The 18,276-nt window shown below is 35.7% G+C and overlaps 9 protein-coding genes across 9 annotated transcripts; 3 read left to right on the top strand and 6 right to left on the bottom strand. All coding sequences in view use genetic code 12, as the record gives it.

The window, feature by feature from the left end:
- ULP1 (Ulp1p) lies at window positions 1–2,776 on the top strand (the record flags this gene model as incomplete). Its single annotated transcript, XM_007376368.1, has 1 exon — window positions 1–2,776. One exon carries the CDS (start codon window positions 184–186, stop codon window positions 1,231–1,233), a length of 1,050 nt encoding a protein of 349 aa, XP_007376430.1.
- On the bottom strand, window positions 1,236–2,747 carry SPAPADRAFT_56457 (uncharacterized protein; the record flags this gene model as incomplete). Its single annotated transcript, XM_007376369.1, has 1 exon — window positions 1,236–2,747. One exon carries the CDS (start codon window positions 2,745–2,747, stop codon window positions 1,236–1,238), a length of 1,512 nt encoding a protein of 503 aa, XP_007376431.1.
- Window positions 2,777–4,036: 1,260 nt separating the features above from the next.
- On the bottom strand, window positions 4,037–4,504 carry SPAPADRAFT_141055 (uncharacterized protein; the record flags this gene model as incomplete). Its single annotated transcript, XM_007376367.1, has 1 exon — window positions 4,037–4,504. The coding sequence occupies one exon, from the start codon at window positions 4,502–4,504 to the stop codon at window positions 4,037–4,039; it is 468 nt and encodes a 155-aa protein (XP_007376429.1).
- Window positions 4,505–4,813: 309 nt separating this feature from the next.
- PRE9 (proteasome core particle subunit alpha 3) lies at window positions 4,814–5,575 on the top strand (the record flags this gene model as incomplete). Its single annotated transcript, XM_007376366.1, has 1 exon — window positions 4,814–5,575. One exon carries the CDS (start codon window positions 4,814–4,816, stop codon window positions 5,573–5,575), a length of 762 nt encoding a protein of 253 aa, XP_007376428.1.
- Window positions 5,576–5,771: 196 nt separating this feature from the next.
- Window positions 5,772–7,730, top strand: SPAPADRAFT_56454 (uncharacterized protein; the record flags this gene model as incomplete). The annotated part of the gene is made up of 2 exons (XM_007376365.1): window positions 5,772–6,342; window positions 6,445–7,730. The coding sequence occupies 2 exons, from the start codon at window positions 5,772–5,774 to the stop codon at window positions 7,728–7,730; spliced, it is 1,857 nt and encodes a 618-aa protein (XP_007376427.1).
- Window positions 7,731–7,754: 24 nt separating this feature from the next.
- On the bottom strand, window positions 7,755–9,797 carry SPAPADRAFT_51638 (SKN1/KRE6 family beta-glucan synthesis-associated protein; the record flags this gene model as incomplete). Its single annotated transcript, XM_007376364.1, has 1 exon — window positions 7,755–9,797. The coding sequence occupies one exon, from the start codon at window positions 9,795–9,797 to the stop codon at window positions 7,755–7,757; it is 2,043 nt and encodes a 680-aa protein (XP_007376426.1).
- A 1,311-nt stretch (window positions 9,798–11,108) lies between these two features.
- On the bottom strand, window positions 11,109–13,451 carry SPAPADRAFT_62260 (SKN1/KRE6 family beta-glucan synthesis-associated protein; the record flags this gene model as incomplete). The annotated part of the gene is made up of 1 exon (XM_007376363.1): window positions 11,109–13,451. The coding sequence occupies one exon, from the start codon at window positions 13,360–13,362 to the stop codon at window positions 11,275–11,277; it is 2,088 nt and encodes a 695-aa protein (XP_007376425.1).
- An 803-nt stretch (window positions 13,452–14,254) lies between these two features.
- Window positions 14,255–15,334, bottom strand: AFP99 (Afp99p; the record flags this gene model as incomplete). Its single annotated transcript, XM_007376362.1, has 1 exon — window positions 14,255–15,334. One exon carries the CDS (start codon window positions 15,332–15,334, stop codon window positions 14,255–14,257), a length of 1,080 nt encoding a protein of 359 aa, XP_007376424.1.
- A 1,361-nt stretch (window positions 15,335–16,695) lies between these two features.
- SPAPADRAFT_62257 (uncharacterized protein) lies at window positions 16,696–17,841 on the bottom strand (the record flags this gene model as incomplete). The annotated part of the gene is made up of 1 exon (XM_007376361.1): window positions 16,696–17,841. The coding sequence occupies one exon, from the start codon at window positions 17,758–17,760 to the stop codon at window positions 17,476–17,478; it is 285 nt and encodes a 94-aa protein (XP_007376423.1).
- Between the last annotated feature and the right edge of the window lie 435 nt (window positions 17,842–18,276).

The following is an 18,276-nucleotide window of genomic DNA, read 5'->3' as shown; positions in this document are numbered from 1 at the left end:
ACACGAGGAGGTATTAAAAAAAAGTATCCAAGGAAGGTATTGAAGGAAAGTATTGGGCCTGGAACAGGGTGAGGGCCGGGAACATGCACCGGTTACCACTTCTAGTTATATTTCAAGTTTAATTTTATTTTTATACTCTATTTTTCTTTTCACCATGATTCATCTCCACATAATTATACGTCAATGTCGATAATATATGACGACAACAAGGGATATTGCATAGACAACAACGTCGATGATCCAACCAATAGTCAGTCAACTATAATATCCAACGGATTCGATCAATTACCATGGGACGACTACCTTCCTGAAAAGTCCCAAGAACCCGAGCCCGAACCACAAGTGGAATCACCTAAAAAGAAACTCAGTAAACTGGAAAAGAAAGCAGTACGTCAAACCAAAAAGATTAACGCTGCCCGGAAACGACATGCACAACGACAACAAGAGTTGAGCAATGGAAATATTGCTCAAGATATACCCTTCAAACCATACTTGGCTAAGTCCGAGATAAAATCAATATTTTCAAAGCTTACAAAACTGAACCAGCTGGACTTTAAATTGTTTCAATATCATTCAATTGCGTTATATAAATCGGATATAGAACACATCCTCCCAGGGGAATGGCTCAATGATAACGATATATCGTTGATATATGAACTCATCCAGCAAATCTTTATTAAATCGGGCCATCGTCAGTTTAGTTACCAAATACAATTGCTATTCCCGTCATTAGTACAATTGTTCTTACATTTTCCCATAAATGACGAAATTGAAGCCATATTACCTGTGGATGAATTGAAAAAACTGAAATTTATCTTTATTCCTATAAATCTAATTGACGATTACGATACCGTTGATTTAGAAGGAGCAAATGTTGGTGATCATTGGGCATTGACCATGCTTTCATTACTTGAGAATAGGTTGTACGTTTATGATTCAATGACTACTGAAGCAGATGACTACCAATTATTAACTCAATTATGTAAACGGTTACAATCATGCAAAAGTATAGTCACGAGCAATAAACCCATCCAGATAGTTCATTTAAAATGTGACCAACAAGACAATTTCGATGATTGTGGTGTCTATGTCATCATGATAACCTGCTACCTCATAAATCAATTGCTCTATCAAGAACACATCAGTTTGGATTTAAGCAAAGTTAGATTCAACCCATTAGACGCTCGACTATATATTATGAAGCTTATATCCAGATTAGCTAACACTTTATAGACCTAACTAAAGAACTTTTCAATCAAGATTGATGTCATCATGCTTGATAATGTCATTCCCTTTACTTCATTATTCAATTCTTCAATATCTTCTTGTAATTCAACGGATTCTGCAGTCTTATTTGGACTAGTGTGAATAAACAATTCACTAGAAGCCAAATATTGAATTCCACCGTTGCCCAATCCTAACGCAGAAATAAGCACAATCAAGTTATTAGATACTTGATTGACAACCTCACTATCGGCTAAATCATACCCCAACAATTCAATTACTCTTGTTCGAGTAATTTGCTTAGTTACTGACATTATAACTAGAAAATTCTTGAAATCAATGATTTTCCACATATACTCAATAAATGTGTGTGTCGGGGAATATTTACTTGCAGCTCCAGTTGGCAAACTATTTTCCAAATAGGCGTACAATCTATCAAGAAACAACTGATCATGCAATGTAGTTTGAACGGTAAATAAGTCCCGTCTTGACAATGGAATTAACACTTGGTTATAAAACAAAAATTCCAAACTTGACTCATTTTCATTGAACAAGTCAATAATTATATCATCGTTCATAAATGAAAGTGAACAAGCTGGCTTTAAAAATATAGAAACAATACCAAACATTAGCAACAAATTCGATTTCAAAATTGAATCTCCCTTAATAAGAAATTGCAATGGATTTAATCCAGACACTTGTATTTTGCTTTCATAATTCAAAAACAAGGAATAAAATTCATCATAAAATTCAATAAATTTGAATTGTTTAAACAACATTGCCATATACAACATTTTAATCATCCAGTAATAATGCAATTCATCGTAGTTTCCTTCATTCTGTCTGGTACTAAACACGGCTTCATTCTTAGAGTAATATGTTGAAATTTTCTTATAAATAGTCTCCAAAGGTTTAAATGAACTTGAAGATATAACCTTATCTAAACTACTATTGCCAGTCTGTTCATCCACTGGGAACCAAATTGTTTGGAATACATTAGCAGAATATTGCAAGAATAAATACTCCACATATCGATTATTCTTCAATTCATCCGCAGATTTAGGCTGGGTCAGGAATTGAACCACCGTAGCATAGCTATTCAAGAAATAATGGGCCTCTGAGTATTTTCTCTCAATCAATAATATAATAACACACTTTTTTATGAAATCAAACAATTCGTGACATTCTTCAGGATTCATGGAATCCACGGACTCCTTATGAATGTTGGAACTTTTATCCTTACCCACTGTCAAAACTTCCTCGCTTTGACGTTCCACTTCTCGTGCCCAGACCGCACTATATTTTGATTTAACGCCAAAGTATTTTAGATGACTAATCATATCATGGCCACAAGGATGAATTGCTTGATAAGTGTCCATTAACTCAAGAGCACGTAGAGCAATTACGGTACGCTCCTGTTGATGTGCATTTTTGTTCTGAAATGAATTGAATTTTGTAAAAGTTGAAGCTAGTTGGTTCACATCGAGGAATCCAATATCGAATTTATCCAGAGTTAGTGGCATTGTATTTGATCGTGTGTGGTTGATTCGTTAAGGAGAAAGACTGGCGTAACATTTTACTTTTTTGGCAGCACTTTCTTAGTACCTGTTGATAAAGTGAGTGTACCATATGCAGGATACTCAATTCCAAATATCACTTCTTTAGTATCCACATGAGTACCAAAACGTAGTACCCAAAACTCTAAAGGTATCCAATGAACAAAAGGCATTCGTATTTCTCAAATATCTCTGAAGTTCCGCCAAATTGAACAAACAATCTCCAAAGAGGTAGAATCACTGATGTGAGTGATATCAAGTTTATTGCAACATATGTAAGTATATTTTCAACAGAATAAAAGCTTGCGATGATATCTGACAATCCAGTCACACTAACATATCATACAGCTTGGTATAACTTGTTGGTATTTTATAATTCGTCAGCAATATTGAGTCGCAGTCAGGGATTAGTGGTTCATTTCCTGTAAAATAACTTTCTAGCTAATACATACGCGTTTAAAATAAACTTTGAACAGGGACATCAGGTTACTCTCCCTGCTAAGTCCATGTGAACCACTAGGATCTAAATTGTAGTATAAATATGATCCAATTTCTATTGGTTGAATATTGCATTTGTTTTAGTATTCAATATTTTCTGTCTTTTTTGGAATACCATTAGCAAATATCAAACCAACTTTGAACATTTAGGATCATTTACAGAGGACATATTTGAATCTGACCTGGGACATCTTACTTTGAGATAAACAGCTCTTTTAACATGCTATATCAAAGAGATTATTTGAGCATCAATATCACTTGATTGTGCCATCTTGACACTTTAAGCTAGGCTCCATCAATAATATCATCTGTACATGTTTCTGATATATACACACTGTGCACAGAGAAGCGCTAATAATTCTTGATGTTTCTGTTGGTAGTACATATAGTTGAGGCTGTTGTTGCGCTGATGTTTCTAACTTAAGGGATTACCAAACCAACAACAAGAAATACACTAGAACTACTCACCTATACCTTCTCCTAAGGTCCCCGTTGCTTAAAGATGCATAGAAAATATATATATACTTTTACGTAATTGTATTTCAGATAGTAATGGAGCCTTCGCGCAACTGTGTGTGTGTGTTTATCTGTGCTACTTGTTATTCGACTGGTAGCCACAGAGTTACAGAAAACTCGATAACAAAATTGATGGCGACAATAAAACCACCAGAAGTTGTAGATCATCATTCTACACCTATTTGGTAACAAGTTATACTACAAATATAGACCAATTCCAAAATTCTATTACATACGTAAAATCATAGTATAATCAGAGTAGTCAGATACGAACTAGCAATATCATACAATACTTGCGCAATAGCCCAAGTCATAGGAATCCAAGTACTCATGGTTAAACTACCAGCGTTGTAAATCGCTGCAACAACAATTCCAACCACAGCACCACTGCAGAATCCTCTTGTTAACCCAATAATTAAATAAAAAAACACAATTGAAAATGACATCATGATCTCCACTCCCCCGATGTTTAGATTATGTCGCGATTTGTTGAGAAGACTGCTTGCAGCAGCTATTATTCCCACAATAGTGTATAGTCCCCCAAATAGTATAAGTGTCCACCATACTGTGAATTTCCAGATATCTATGGTATAGTATAAAAGGGCTACCTGATAAGCAGATCTAGTTGGTCCCAAGGGCCAAAATAGTGACGGAAACAGTGGTGTAGAGTATCCTATAGGAATATTCAACGAACTTATAAATAGTCTCATGATATGGTTAGTGTAGGTATTCCGTGGGTGGTTATATAATAAATGACCATTAAGTAAAAACAAAACTATTGTCGTATCCAAAATTATATGCGACATTACATTTTTCTCCCGCGACATCCAAATCTTAGAGGCGAAAAAAAAACCCAAGTCTGTACAAACACTGAGAAAAAACCAAAGTCCAACGTCTTGCCACTACAATTTAAACTACAGTTTACCCACATAATTTGAGTTGACTGACGCTTCAACCCACTCAATTACACTCATAATCATCTACCACTTCAGTCTTTAACTTACATCGCATAAATCATCATGTCAAGAAGATACGATTCTAGAACTACTATTTTTTCACCTGAGGGTAGATTATATCAAGTTGAATATGCTCAAGAAGCTATTTCAATGGCAGGTACTGCCATAGGTATATTATCATCCGAGGGAGTTGTATTGGCATGTGAAAAGAAGGTAACATCAAAATTGTTGGATAATGATGGATCGGCTGAAAAATTATACATTATCAATGATAACATGATATGTGCCGTTGCTGGTATGACTGCTGACGCATCTATTTTAGTCAACAATGCAAGAATCAACGCCCAATCATACCTCAAAACTTACAACGAACAAATTCCTTGCGAAATTTTGATAAAGAGAGTTTGTGATGTTAAACAAGGTTATACTCAACATGGTGGGTTAAGACCATTTGGGGTTAGTTTCTTATATGCCGGATACGACGACAGATATCAATTCCAATTATTTACTTCAAACCCATCTGGGAACTATTCCGGGTGGAAAGCCACCAGTATTGGGGCTAACAACTCTGCTGCCCAAACCTTGTTGAAGAAAGATTATAAAGATGACTTGACATTAAAGGAAGCTTGTGAATTGGCCATTAAAGTGTTGTCTAAGACCATGGATGCTTCAAATATAAATAGTGAAAAATTAGAATTTGCTACATTAAGTTTATCCAAGGTTGAAGAAGGTAAAGTGATTCACAAGATTTGGAATGATACTGATGTCAATGCTTTGATTCAAGATTCTGGTGTTTTGAATGACAAGTCTACCGAAGATGATTAGAAGTATAGTAGTAGTTTATATACAAAATTGATACATTTACCGTAAACCTTTTTACACGATTGGCTTGTTTCGTCTCCACATTATTTCTGGGCCAAGCAATCATACCAGCACAAAGAAAAAAAAAGAAAAACACGCAAAGGATCTAAAAAGTGTTGCCAGATTTTTGTTGCTACTTTTCTTTTACTACGGACCAACCATGGAATTCTTGTCATTGGGTCTTTCACCAGGGTCTAGGAAGTCAATTAAGGTCATTAAAGAGATCAATAACAACAATCGAATCTCTCTATCCATCAAACAAAAAGTAAATGATTTAAATTTGCTTACGAAATCTTTCGTGTCTGAGCAATTGTCGCAATATGATGAGGCAACAATTTCATTAGCCAAACAGGATTCAGCCAGTTTCAATGCTATACAAGAGGCATTTGGTGAGTTATACTTTTTACTTGACTGTGAAAACTTTAAATTTGAGAAATTCTCTACTGTGGGGTTGCCCAAGGTGAAGCAGATCTACCAAAAGTTTGCTAATTATGATTCTTCTGCACCTGGTGTTTCTACTCAATTGAACCAGGTGAATGGTACTGCAGTTGAGTTAGTGAATAATTACATGGTCTTGCTCCTGACTTTAAACTTGTCAAGCTCTTTAATCTACAAAACATTAGTGTTAAAGAATCAGCAAGTGTATTGGGAGAGCATTCACAGCTCCACTTACAATAAACTTATATATTTCATCCAGATCTCACCAGTTCGATTATTCAAGTTTGTCCGAAGTATCTTATCCAAAGCATCTGATGTTTTAGAAACCAAGGAGTTCAACGATAAAGCATATGCTACACCATCTGAAACTCCTGGTACTGAAGAAGACAATGAAGTTTATGGAACATGGACTTTAATCAAATATTACACAACTGCATTGTATCGCGTGATGGGTAGATCTGTCAATGCTATGTTTGTGAAGGAAGTTCCTTCAGTCTCGTTCCTAAACTTGTCGAAATCAGCCAGATCTTTGACTTGGTATAAGAATGCTTTCAAGTTTATTATTAGATTCCCTATAATTACCGCAAACAATGACATCAAAACTAAGCTTAAGATAATTAACCAAGAAATTGAAAACAACACTGCCAGTATTGATGCTTTGCTTAAAACTAATTTGAATGATAAACAATCAACATTGAATTCTCTTGAATCAATTTTGAAATTAGAAGGAAAGGATAACGAATTTGCAAAAGTATCAGGTATTATTGATTCCATTATTGAACTTGACAATAAACGTTACAATGAAACTGATAAACCTTCCTTCATTACTAGATATTGGGTAGTGTTTGCTATTCTTTTAAGATATGGCCCATTTGAACTTTTAAATGCCTATAATAACCGATTGGAAATAATGGATTGGATAAATGAAAATGGTATCCAACCAATTATTGGATTTTTCAAGAATTGGGTGATTAAACCAATGACAGAACTTGTAAACATTCTTAAACGAGATGACGAAATAACAATCACTACAAAAGATAGTTTAAAATCGGACTTCAGCTCCCTTGAAAGAATGATTGTGGAATTTGCCCAGGATAACAAGCTTGATACAACTCCAGAAATTATCAAACAAGATGTTGCGAATGGTGATTTAAGTCTTATTATGACAAGATATGAGAATGAAATCAGAAACCCAATAAGATATACTTTGTCGGGATCATTGCTTAGATTATTACTTATTCAAATCCAAAAGGGTAAAGTTGACGGAGGGGTAGCTGTGAATGGAATTGACAAGGTATTGAAATCACAACAATTGGTGTTTGGTTTTGTTTCAATGAGTCCTTCATTATTTATCTTGTATCAATTATACAAGTATATTACAAGTCCTGTACCAATTACAGTCAATGGAAAACAATTGAACATTGTTTGTTTGAAATCGTTGAATAATATTGAGAATTTGTTGGTGTTGTTAAGTCAAAGTGATGGAAAAGACCAATTTGAAGGAGAGTTATTGATTGAAATTATTAATTTAATTGTCAGTTCTGATTTAATAATCCCCAAACAATTACACGAAGATTGGGTTCGTGATTTGAATGAATTGAATAATATTGATTTTGACATAGCTACAAAATTAAATCTTGTTCATAAGATATGGAATATGTATGGACCTTATTTCAGATGATATGTATTAAATAAATATTTCTATTTAACATCCCAATAGTTGGTTCTTGGGGAATGTATATCCGCCTTCTTCAAACAATGTCAAGTTTGCATTATTATAAATATTGGCATGTCTATTAATATAATCTTGAGTGGGGTATCCAGCTGGCTCGCAACCAACATTAATTTGATCCTTGGGTTGATAAACTCGAACATAATCGATTCTAAAAGTCACGGGGAAAAACAAGTTAGTCCATTGAATATAAGTCCAGCTATTTGAAATGCCTAAATTCATCACCATCGACATTGGTTCTTTACTAATTGGTCGTTGTCCGATATTACCATTGGGATGTAGTGCCTGCACAAGCATAGTCATTGTTGGTTCATCGCCTACAAACCAGCGAATATATCCATCATTATCATCGTTAAGATATTCCAATCCATACTTTTGGAAATTTCTAGCACCGTCACCATATTCAAACCAAGTTTCATTTAAAGTGGTTGTAGCAGATACCGCTTGTTGGAAAGGACCACCAGCATAAGTGTTCATAGTTGTCACAGATGAATTATAAATTTCTACGAAATTATAATCGGGAATATACCATATATCAAACGGTGCCACTTGTAAAGATTGAGATGCAATTCCATATACTGGACCCGTGGGGTTAGTACTTACTGTACCTTCAATAAGATCGATTTCAGGTGCCCCCCTTCCAATACCAGGATTAGGATGATCTTCTCCAGGACATGTACAAGAATTCAATCGTTGTCCTGGAAGGTAACTGATACCATCGGGTGAAGATTGGTTTGCAGTAATTCCTGCATCGCACGAATTGTATGAATATGGCCAGATTCCTTCCGTACTGGCTAAGTACCCAGGACGGCCCAAGTTCCCCATTGTCCATAAACCTGGCCATAATCCACTGTAGTTGCCATAATTTGGAAGTAATGCAGACATGACGATTTTTCCCTGAGTGAAACAGAACTGGTTCCAGCTTTGAAGCATACCTGATCTGTAGAACAAGTCATGATTCATAAATGCATCCATGCGTAGCTGTAATGTTCCGTTAGCTGTGGTGACTGCATCAGGATCATACCATTCCAAATCATTGGTAGCACCGTAATGTAAGTCTGGAGCGGTGAAGAACTGGTCATCTCCAGGATAGAACGTCCTTCCTTCAGCGTTAAACTCGTCGCTGAACACTAAAACCCAGGTTGAATTATCTCTGGCTACCATTGTCAATGCTTCTTCAGGTGTATCTGGATCTATAAGGTCGGTTCGTATAGCCAGTAGTGCGGGAAATGAATAGGCACTTAAGAGCGGATAATAATCATATACGATTTTTGGAGCAGGCAGTTCAACATTGGCAAATGTTAATACTGGTAAAACTATAAATAAGCCCGCGGCTAATAGTAGCAATATTACAAATCCAAATATTCCAACATATGTTTTCCTGTCTGCATTTTTCAAATCATTCCAAAATCTATTCTTGTCATAAATAATATCATGAATGGGGTCGGGGTTATGCAAGTAATCGTCTGGTTCTTTCTCATCTATATTTAAAGGAAACGAGCTTGCAGGGTATCCTCCAAATGGGTTCCAGTCCAACGATATCTGGGAACTTGAATTTGTAAGTGATCTTGACTTTGGACTTGAATTGGAGCTGGACTTGGTGGTTGTACTTCCTATTGAATGTCGATAGTAATGCGCCATAGGGATTGTCCCTGTTGAAACTCGACTTGTTCCTGCCATTGAAGGGTATCTATCAAAATTCAAAGGTTGCAGCACCGGCATGTACTTTTTAGAATTATATCTATAATTGTCTAGAACTTTTTGAGAAATATGATGGTTCTCTTCTGATGAAACCGAACTACGTAATTTGTTTATAAATTGGAAACCGTCACTTCCAACACTGAAATTTCGAGCACCTAAAGGGACTTCTTCCAGGGATGATATTTGCGACGGTTCGCTAAATTCAATCGAACCTATTGCGGCAAATTCAGCTTCGAATGGATTGTTAAATTCTATGTTATTTACCTCATCATCGTGAGAATCCGAAGAATTGGATGTCAAATCACGGTAGGACATATTAAAAGGTGAAGTGTAAATTGGGTGCGAAAGAACTCCACAGTATTTTTTTTTCCTTCTATTTTTTAGGGGTTTTGTAGCAGTGATTTATCTTGGATTAGATATTTGGTCAAACAGATGCAAATTAGTGATTGGGTTTCTCGAAACGATTGTATGATATGTAAGTTAAGCTTTTGAAAGATTCGAGGGGTTCAAAACTTATATAGACCCGCCTCCCCCCTTCATCGCAAGATAAGCAAATATTTCAGGATCTCGTAAAAAAAAAACATGATGATGGCATCTCTAATATTTTTTTCACTTGCCCATTTTTCCACTTTTCACCCCTTTGTTTCAAATAAGGCTTCCGTCAAAATCTCAATTGTAATTGTTTTGCTGTCCTTTGTTTCACATCTGGAGTGCTTCGTTTTAGGCAAGTGATAGTATATATTTTTTAGAAGTAAAAGGCATGACTGGTGTTTAGTAAGATGGGGTTAAATTTTAAATCTAAACTTTAAGGAGTAAAGAAGGTAAGATCCTGATGAATGACTGAGAATATTGAGCGTCGTTTCTTTTAGGAGTCATAAAGTAAATATAGAATAGAATAAATGACTATCGTAATAGTTGCAGTAAGGCGGCGGTTAAATATAGTTTAGAACGGCTATGTTTTCGGTAGCTGACCTTTTTTCTTTTTCTTCTTCGGAGTCTAGCCATTCTTTTATCCGATCCCGCAAATTCCCTCATCCCCTCCATTTGCACCCAGTTTTTTTTTTGTTGTTGTTGTTGTTTTTCTCTGTCAATGCAAAGCGTCTAAATGAGAGATTTAGTGCTAGTTTTAGATCAACTAGCGTGCAAAGTTTGCTGGTTACCGGTTAAATAATCGCGTCTAATTGAATGCGATGTAAACAGTTGCTAGATTTATTCCAAATGTAAACAAGATTTAGCAATATTTTGCCAGATGAAATTTTCCCCAAAATTTTAGCAAATTAACATGAAAAATAATAGAACTAGCTAATCTTAATGCGTTGCTAGCATATTATAATTTATACAACTGTAGAAGCAAAACCACAATGTTTACAGAATCGTTTTCGCTTTAACTAAATTACCGTCAATTTTGTTGATTTATAATCATCGATACGTGTTTCGCGATTTTATGCGAGTGAACGAATTCCACTCTTTGCGCTACTTGTATAAAACCGTTGCATAGTTGAAGTTGACACAATAACTAATAGCAGGGAGCAGTCTCTAGAATTAACAACCCGGTTTCAACCCCCCTCACTGCTCCGTGTGCTCCGAAAGGCAAGTTGACGATGAAAATAAAAACAAAAAAATTCCATGACACAAAAACCCCTCGTTGTCTCGGATGTAAATTTTCACCCTATTTAAAGAATACGAATTACTCTTTGTGAATTCTTATATATAACAAACAAATATCCGTATAAACTACAAAGCAAAACAGTCTATAAATCAAAATTATCCATTGCAAAATGTGCCAGCACAATCAACATCCAGTTAATTTATTCTTGGGGAATGAGTAACCTCCATGTTCAAACAACGTCAAGTTAACATTTTCATATACGTTTAAATGCTCTTGAATATAATCATACGTGGGGAAATCATCAGGATCACAACCAACGTTAATTTGATCCTTAGGTTGATATACTCGAACATAATCGATTCTCATGGTAACTGGGAAATTAAGCGATGGCCAATCTATATAAGCCCAACTATTGGAAATACCTAAATTCATAACAATTGACATTGGTTCTTTTGAAAGGTGACGCCAACCGATATTTCCATTAGGATGCAATGCTTGTGGATATACAGTGAATGTAGGATCTTCACCAACAAACCAAGTTAAATAACCTTTATTATCATCGTTCAAATATTCAAAAGCATAGCGTTGGAAATTATGATCATAAGGGCCAAATTCATACCATGAAGAGTTTAATGTGGTTGTTCCTGAAAGTGCCTGTTGGAAAGGTCCTCCTGCATATGTGTTCATGGTGGTGACTGATGCATTGTGAATCTCAATAAAGGAATAATCTGGCATATACCAGATGTCAAATGGTGCCAATTGAAGTGATTGCGACGCAACCCCGATATTAGGAGTTTTTCCAGTGGAATCTGTTCCGATAGCAGCTTCAATAACATCAATTTCTGGTGCTCCTCTTCCTATTCCCGGATTTGGGTGAGATTCTCCTTTACACGTACATGAGTTTAATTTTTGGCCTGGCAAATAAGAAATACCATCCGAGGAAGATTGATTAGGAGTTATCCCGGCATCACATGAATCATAAGAGTATGGCCAAACACCTTCAGTGCTGGCTAAATATCCAGGTCTTCCTAAATTTCCCATTGTCCACATCCCTGGCCATAATCCTGAAACAGTTCCATAGTTGGGGAGTCGTGCTGACATAATTATTTTACCTTGTGTGAAGCAAAACTTATTCCATGATTGAACCATTCCGGAACGGTAAAACAAATCATGATTGTTAAAGGCATCCATTCTTAAATTTAACGTCCCATCAGCAGTTGTAACGGCATCAGGGTCATACCATTCTAAATCCCTGGTAGCAGCATAATTCAAGTCAGGAGCAGTAAAGAATTGATCATCACCTTCATAAAATGTTCTTCCAACAGCGTTAAATTCATCACTGAATACCAAGACCCATTGAGACCCGTCTTTAGCAGTTATAGTCAACGCATCATCTGGGGTGTCTGGGTCAACCAAAGTTTGTCTTATAGCACTCAACATTGGATATTGATAATTTGACAACAATTCATATTCTTGAGGAGAATGGTGTACTTCTACGTTAGCAAAAGTCAATACTGGCAATATGATAAATACTGCCACAGCAGCTGCAAGTAACACGGCAAAACCAAAAAGTCCCCATGCCGATCTTTTATCAGCATTTTTCAAATCATTCCAAAGTCTATTCTTGTCATAAATGGCATCGTGTATTGGGTCGGGATTGTGCAAGTAATCATCAGGCTCCTTTTCGTCTATATGCAAAGGAAAGGAACTTGCTGGATACCCTCCAAATGGACTGAAATCAAATGGCACCCGACTGTAATTATTTGATGTGAAAGAACTGGCGGTATCGGAATTTTCCTTAGAAGGAAGAAAATGTTGTAAAGAGCCACTGGAACTTAATCTGGAAACATTACCATTGCCCATGGTGGGATATCTATCATATGCAGCTGGAGCTCCCAGGATGTTCATACTAGAATCAGAAATATAAGACCGATGTGGGAGTGTAACTGGCGTAGCCATTGTTCTTGGTGGATTGAGAGGTTTTCTTTCTTCTTGGGACGAGCTATCATTATTCAGTACTGGATCACTGCTGCTCAAACTATACGCTCTGAATGGACGTTCCCCATAGCCAGGGGCACGGGGTGGTTCGTTGTCATCTGGTGGTGTTTCCGAAGACAGGTCTCCTCCAGAACCAGAACTGTAGGAGCTAGTTGCTTCATTACTGTCTGTGAATTCAAAGGGGTTGTTTAAGTTACTTTGCGCAACATAATCTTCATCTAGCACCGGCTCCTGAGGTATCACCGGAGTATTTGAAGTTAAATCTCGAGCCATTCAAACGAGTGTGTCTATAATAAATGAGGGTAGCGAATGTTTCTGTGAGGGTATGTGTGAAAGAGAATTCTGGTAACCAAGCAAGAAGCAATCAAGGGGTGGGGGGGGAGTGATTCTAAAGAAATATGGCCGCTTTTTTTGTGTGTGGTTTTGTTGTGGGTTTTTTTTTGTGTTGCTGGACTAAATGGAATTCCGCTATTGTTCTGGCGAATCTAAGGGGAGTATGGCCGTGTGGGGGAATGAAAGAGATAAAGCGGGAGGTGGTTTTGTGAAGAATAGGATGATTTTTTAAGTGTGATGCTAAACCACTTCAAATTACGAGCTCTGCCAATTCGGACAAATTGAAGTTAAATATGTTAGTAACAAGTAGCCACTAATGAACAAATTTCCATAATTTAAATTTAAATGTTGCTATTTTTATTTTCCTAAAAAGGACTCGTTTTTTCCCGTTGATGTTTTCTTGTTTTGTTTTATTTTTTTTTTTTTTTTGCACTTTATTTTCTATAACTGTCCGACCATGTAACCCCCCTTAGAAAAAGTAACACCGACATCATTATACAATCCTTGACATGATACACAATATTGCATAGAAATCTCGTGATGTAATTATTGACTTTCCAATTCTTAGACAGAATATCATAACCCCCGTTTTGGACTAATGGTAGCACTGGCATGTGTCACCTCCCTGAACTTACGCTCATTTCGGTAATCTTTGGTTATTTTTAGGCTTTTTTTTTAAAAAAAATATAACCCGAGCAATTTACCAAATTTGGCCAGGGAGAGTATGCCGCACATTATCTATCTTTTAGGTTGACTTTATTATACGGTATTATATATAAACTACTTATTGATTATACAGATGATATATAAGAACTATCGAAGCAGTTTTGTATTAGTTACTGACTTGTATAACCATTAATTGTAAGAAGGAATCTATGACTGAAGTTGCAGCCAAACTGGTAATTTCCGAGTTTGTGTCATAGGGAGGACTAACTTCAACCACATCGGCACCAACCAAATTTATCCCCTTTAACCCATTCAAAATACTTAATAATTCCCTACCAGTAAAACCACCAATTTCCATTGTTCCTGTACCGGGTGCAGTCGAAGGATCCAACACATCGATATCAACAGAAATGTAAACTGGATCTTCTGTTCCTAGTGCCTCTTTTAAGGTTTTGACAATACCTTGAACTCCAACTTTATCAATATCACTAGCTCGTATAATACTGAAACCACACTCTGAATCATGCTCAGAGTCATATAAACTATCTATTAAAGGGGCTCTGATTCCAACATGGAAATTTCCCTTGTTAGTAATATACCCCAATTCATGAGCATAATGTAAGAAAGTCCCATGATTCAACTTCATATAATCTGTAACACCACCTCCTAACACGGTAGGATCCCAGGTATCGATATGTGAATCAAAATGGATAACCTTGACCGGTTTACCAAGTCTTTCACTAATGGATTTCAAAGCCATAAGAGTGATTGTATGATCTCCTCCCATAGTAATAGTTTTTGGGTGGGCACGACTGGCACTACCAGGGTTATGCTTATGAATAGCCCGTATTCCTCGATATAACTGATTCAAAGCAATTCGATTGTCAAATGGTGTCATAGCCACATCACCACAGTCAATAATCTTAAAATCATGAGTAGTGGAATCATATGGGTCAAGTGGGTACTTTTTCCCCTTGTGCTTCTTATCAACTGCAATCTCGCCTAATCTTCGCGCACTACTTCTTATTGCCTCTGGACCGAAACGGGCACCAGGACGATAAGACACCCCAGTATCAAAAGGTGCACCTACTATAGCAATATCAATTTCTTTATCGTCGTAAAATTCAGGGTTAAAGCAATTAAAATGAGGGAAATGGGCATAAGTGAGAATTCCTCCGTACATATTTTGGTCTGATTGGATATCGGAAGTATCATCTTTATCAGGAAGATTCAATTGTGATCTCATGCTCAAGTAATGATTTACTGATTTTTCATAAAAATTAGGTTCCCCAGAAGCTTCTATATCTTTGGGTGATATGTAACCCAGATTGAGAAGCAGTTGGCGATGATTCAAACTGTCTTGGTCATGGACAATTTCTCCGTATAATTGATCAAGTAACGAAACTGCATGTTCTTCAGTAGAAAACACTTGTTGCTGACTAGCAGCAGCTGCATATACAAAGGGGGTTAATGATGCCAATCTCATTACAAATCTTGATTCTTTTTCAAATTTAAATTGTATCACTTGCGATATCTAATCTGACCTTATATACCGATGAGATTCCGTTCCCCGAATTCGCGGGAACTTCCAAAAGAGGAAGTGAATATTCCGCGCGCATTCGTAAAGTGTTTTGCGCTTATTTAGTTATGCATGTCACTAATTCCGTAAAAGCGTCCTCTTTAGGTCAAGTAAGTGATTAAGAGAAGCAAGCAAAGTCACTTGTTTTTTTTTTGAAATTCCCATTTAAAATTGAAACATGTTAGATACGCCCCTTTGTATGATAAACACGAAGAACGCGTTATAGATTCGCGCAAAAATTTTAGAAACCCGAAACTTGCATAAGTTTGGCAGCTTACTTGCATTACATTTTAACATACTAGTTCCAGAAAAACTGAACCATTAGAAAAGGGTATATCCAGATGTGTCATAAAAATAGTCAATAATCAATTGCCAAATAATGACCACTATGGAATAATCCTATCCTAAAAAAAAAGTCTGTAATTCGTTTCTTAAAAATTCCAATCTTGCAACTCAAGTATCCAGGCTGTCTCGCAAATTTCTGCTTATCGATGGTAAACTTTATGCAAAACCTGAATCAAAATACCTAAATATAATCGTGGAAATATCAATCATATTTGTATCTAATAAAACTTAAACTAATCAACCTCTTGGAAAACGTAGCTCCAAGTCGATCTTTGCACCCATGATGAGCAAATACAACTATTAATAAGGTTAGGATGTTCAAGAAAACCTAGGATTATTAACCAATACTGGCTATATCAAATTCAAATTCATTTTTAGAAAGTGTATGTGTTTCGAATTATTAAATGATAGCAAATAATTCATATCATTCGGTTCTATTTTACACTGTTTTAGTATAACACATATAACAGCAACTTTAGCTTGATATCTCTTTAAAATTTCCCTTGCAAGTTTAAATGAATTTCCTAATTGTTTGATAACTAAAAGTTTGGAAGTAATATCAAGAAAATGATCCATGAAACGGCAAATAGATCCTCATACTATCAAACTTAATGTGCTTAAGTTTGGGATGCGTTCCATAGTGCGGTTCTATTGTAGGATTTATTATAAAATAAAGTTGGCTACTACAACAACAACTTGGGATTGTTGTGCGAATATTCTCATCAGGAAATTTTCTAAAGAAATCAGGAAGATACCTTAATGATAGATGATACTTTAATGATAGAATGTTGAATATAATGTTTATTATTTCATTAAGCAAACGCGGGAAATAAGCTTCTATGAATTTTGACTAGATAGTCATTGTTTATCATCAGCATTTTACCTTTTCGTTAGTTTCAAGCAGTAGTGGATTGTTTAGTGAGGTTATTAGTTAAATTTAATGTAATAAATTCATCAATTCAGATTGTTCAGTTGTGCTATTGATTATTTGATATGCTAGGTTTTGTAGATTTATAAAGTTGAAAGCAATTGTTCAAAATATTCATAAAAAAATACCATGTTACTGCTACGAATCAAACTTACAGGAGGGTTATTATACATAAAATGTTGTCCATCATTTCTCTTGATAAGTAAGCCCCCTTATTCTACACTTGGATTGACAAGGAATTTAGTTCCGAGCTAGTTTCTTCAAAGATGTGGCTAATTATAACAAATCAAAACTTACCAGTACACCATTATCATTTATATGTATAAGCAATCTCCAAGATTTATCTGATGTCTTTGTTTCTAATTGTGAAATAACATGTTGTAGGCAGAAGCATTAACAATTTTTTGCTATATATTAGCTAATTCGCGATAATATCTAACACAAATGGTAACTTGATGTAATAATAACAAGTATTCAAACAATTAGTTTTGTTTTACTTGTATAAGGCCAGTTTTATAGTGTAACTTTTCAAGTATCAATTCCATCTAACAATATTGTCCCAATTGAAAAATATCACGAACTGAACAGAAACCAAAACAATCAATTGAATGAGCATCAATGGATTTCTATTAGGTTTTGGTAGATTTGGTTGGAATTGCTGTTTCTCAAAGTCGAAACTGTTGTTTACAAGTTTATTGTCTAGTTTAATTTCATCTGACGATATCACATTTAAAGGTTTCTCTTCATTCTGAAAGGGCTGATAGTTCCTTACCACATAATTCAGTCGGGCAGCAATAATACTATAAGGAGTCATACACATTTTGTCAAATATAGTTAAGGTCAAGAATCGTGTCGGGTGTATATCAACTAGTCGTAATATTAAAAGTATTACTCAGTCGTCAATCATAGTTTCAAGTTTCCTGCATGATTTTATTTTTTCGGGCAATATTTTGTCGTTGCTTCTGCACCATGTAATAAAACTGCTAAAAGGGTAAAACTTATTATTAGAACCCCAGAGTTGAAATTAAATGTTTAGTCGTCGTAACAAATAGAATACATCAATTATCCACAAATCTGTTATTATGGTTATTGGTGAAGTTGCAGAATATTTGTTTTTTTCTACACGGCTGATCCAGCCAATCCAGGATGTTTAGTTACAACGTCATAAAAATAGTTTATTATATGGTACTATAGGAGATCCCATAATGCATGTGTTGTCATTTTGCAAAGGTGGGGTAGTGCAGTTGATGGCAGATGCCATTGTTGCAAAATTAAAAACACCTCAAAATAATAGTAAGCTGCACTTTTAAATGTTGTTGTCAGATCGTTATATCTA

Source organism: Spathaspora passalidarum, assembly GCF_000223485.1.
Source record: "Spathaspora passalidarum NRRL Y-27907 unplaced genomic scaffold SPAPAscaffold_5, whole genome shotgun sequence".
Lineage (NCBI taxonomy): Eukaryota > Fungi > Ascomycota > Pichiomycetes > Serinales > Debaryomycetaceae > Spathaspora > Spathaspora passalidarum.
This window is presented reverse-complemented; position numbering and strand designations above follow the sequence as displayed.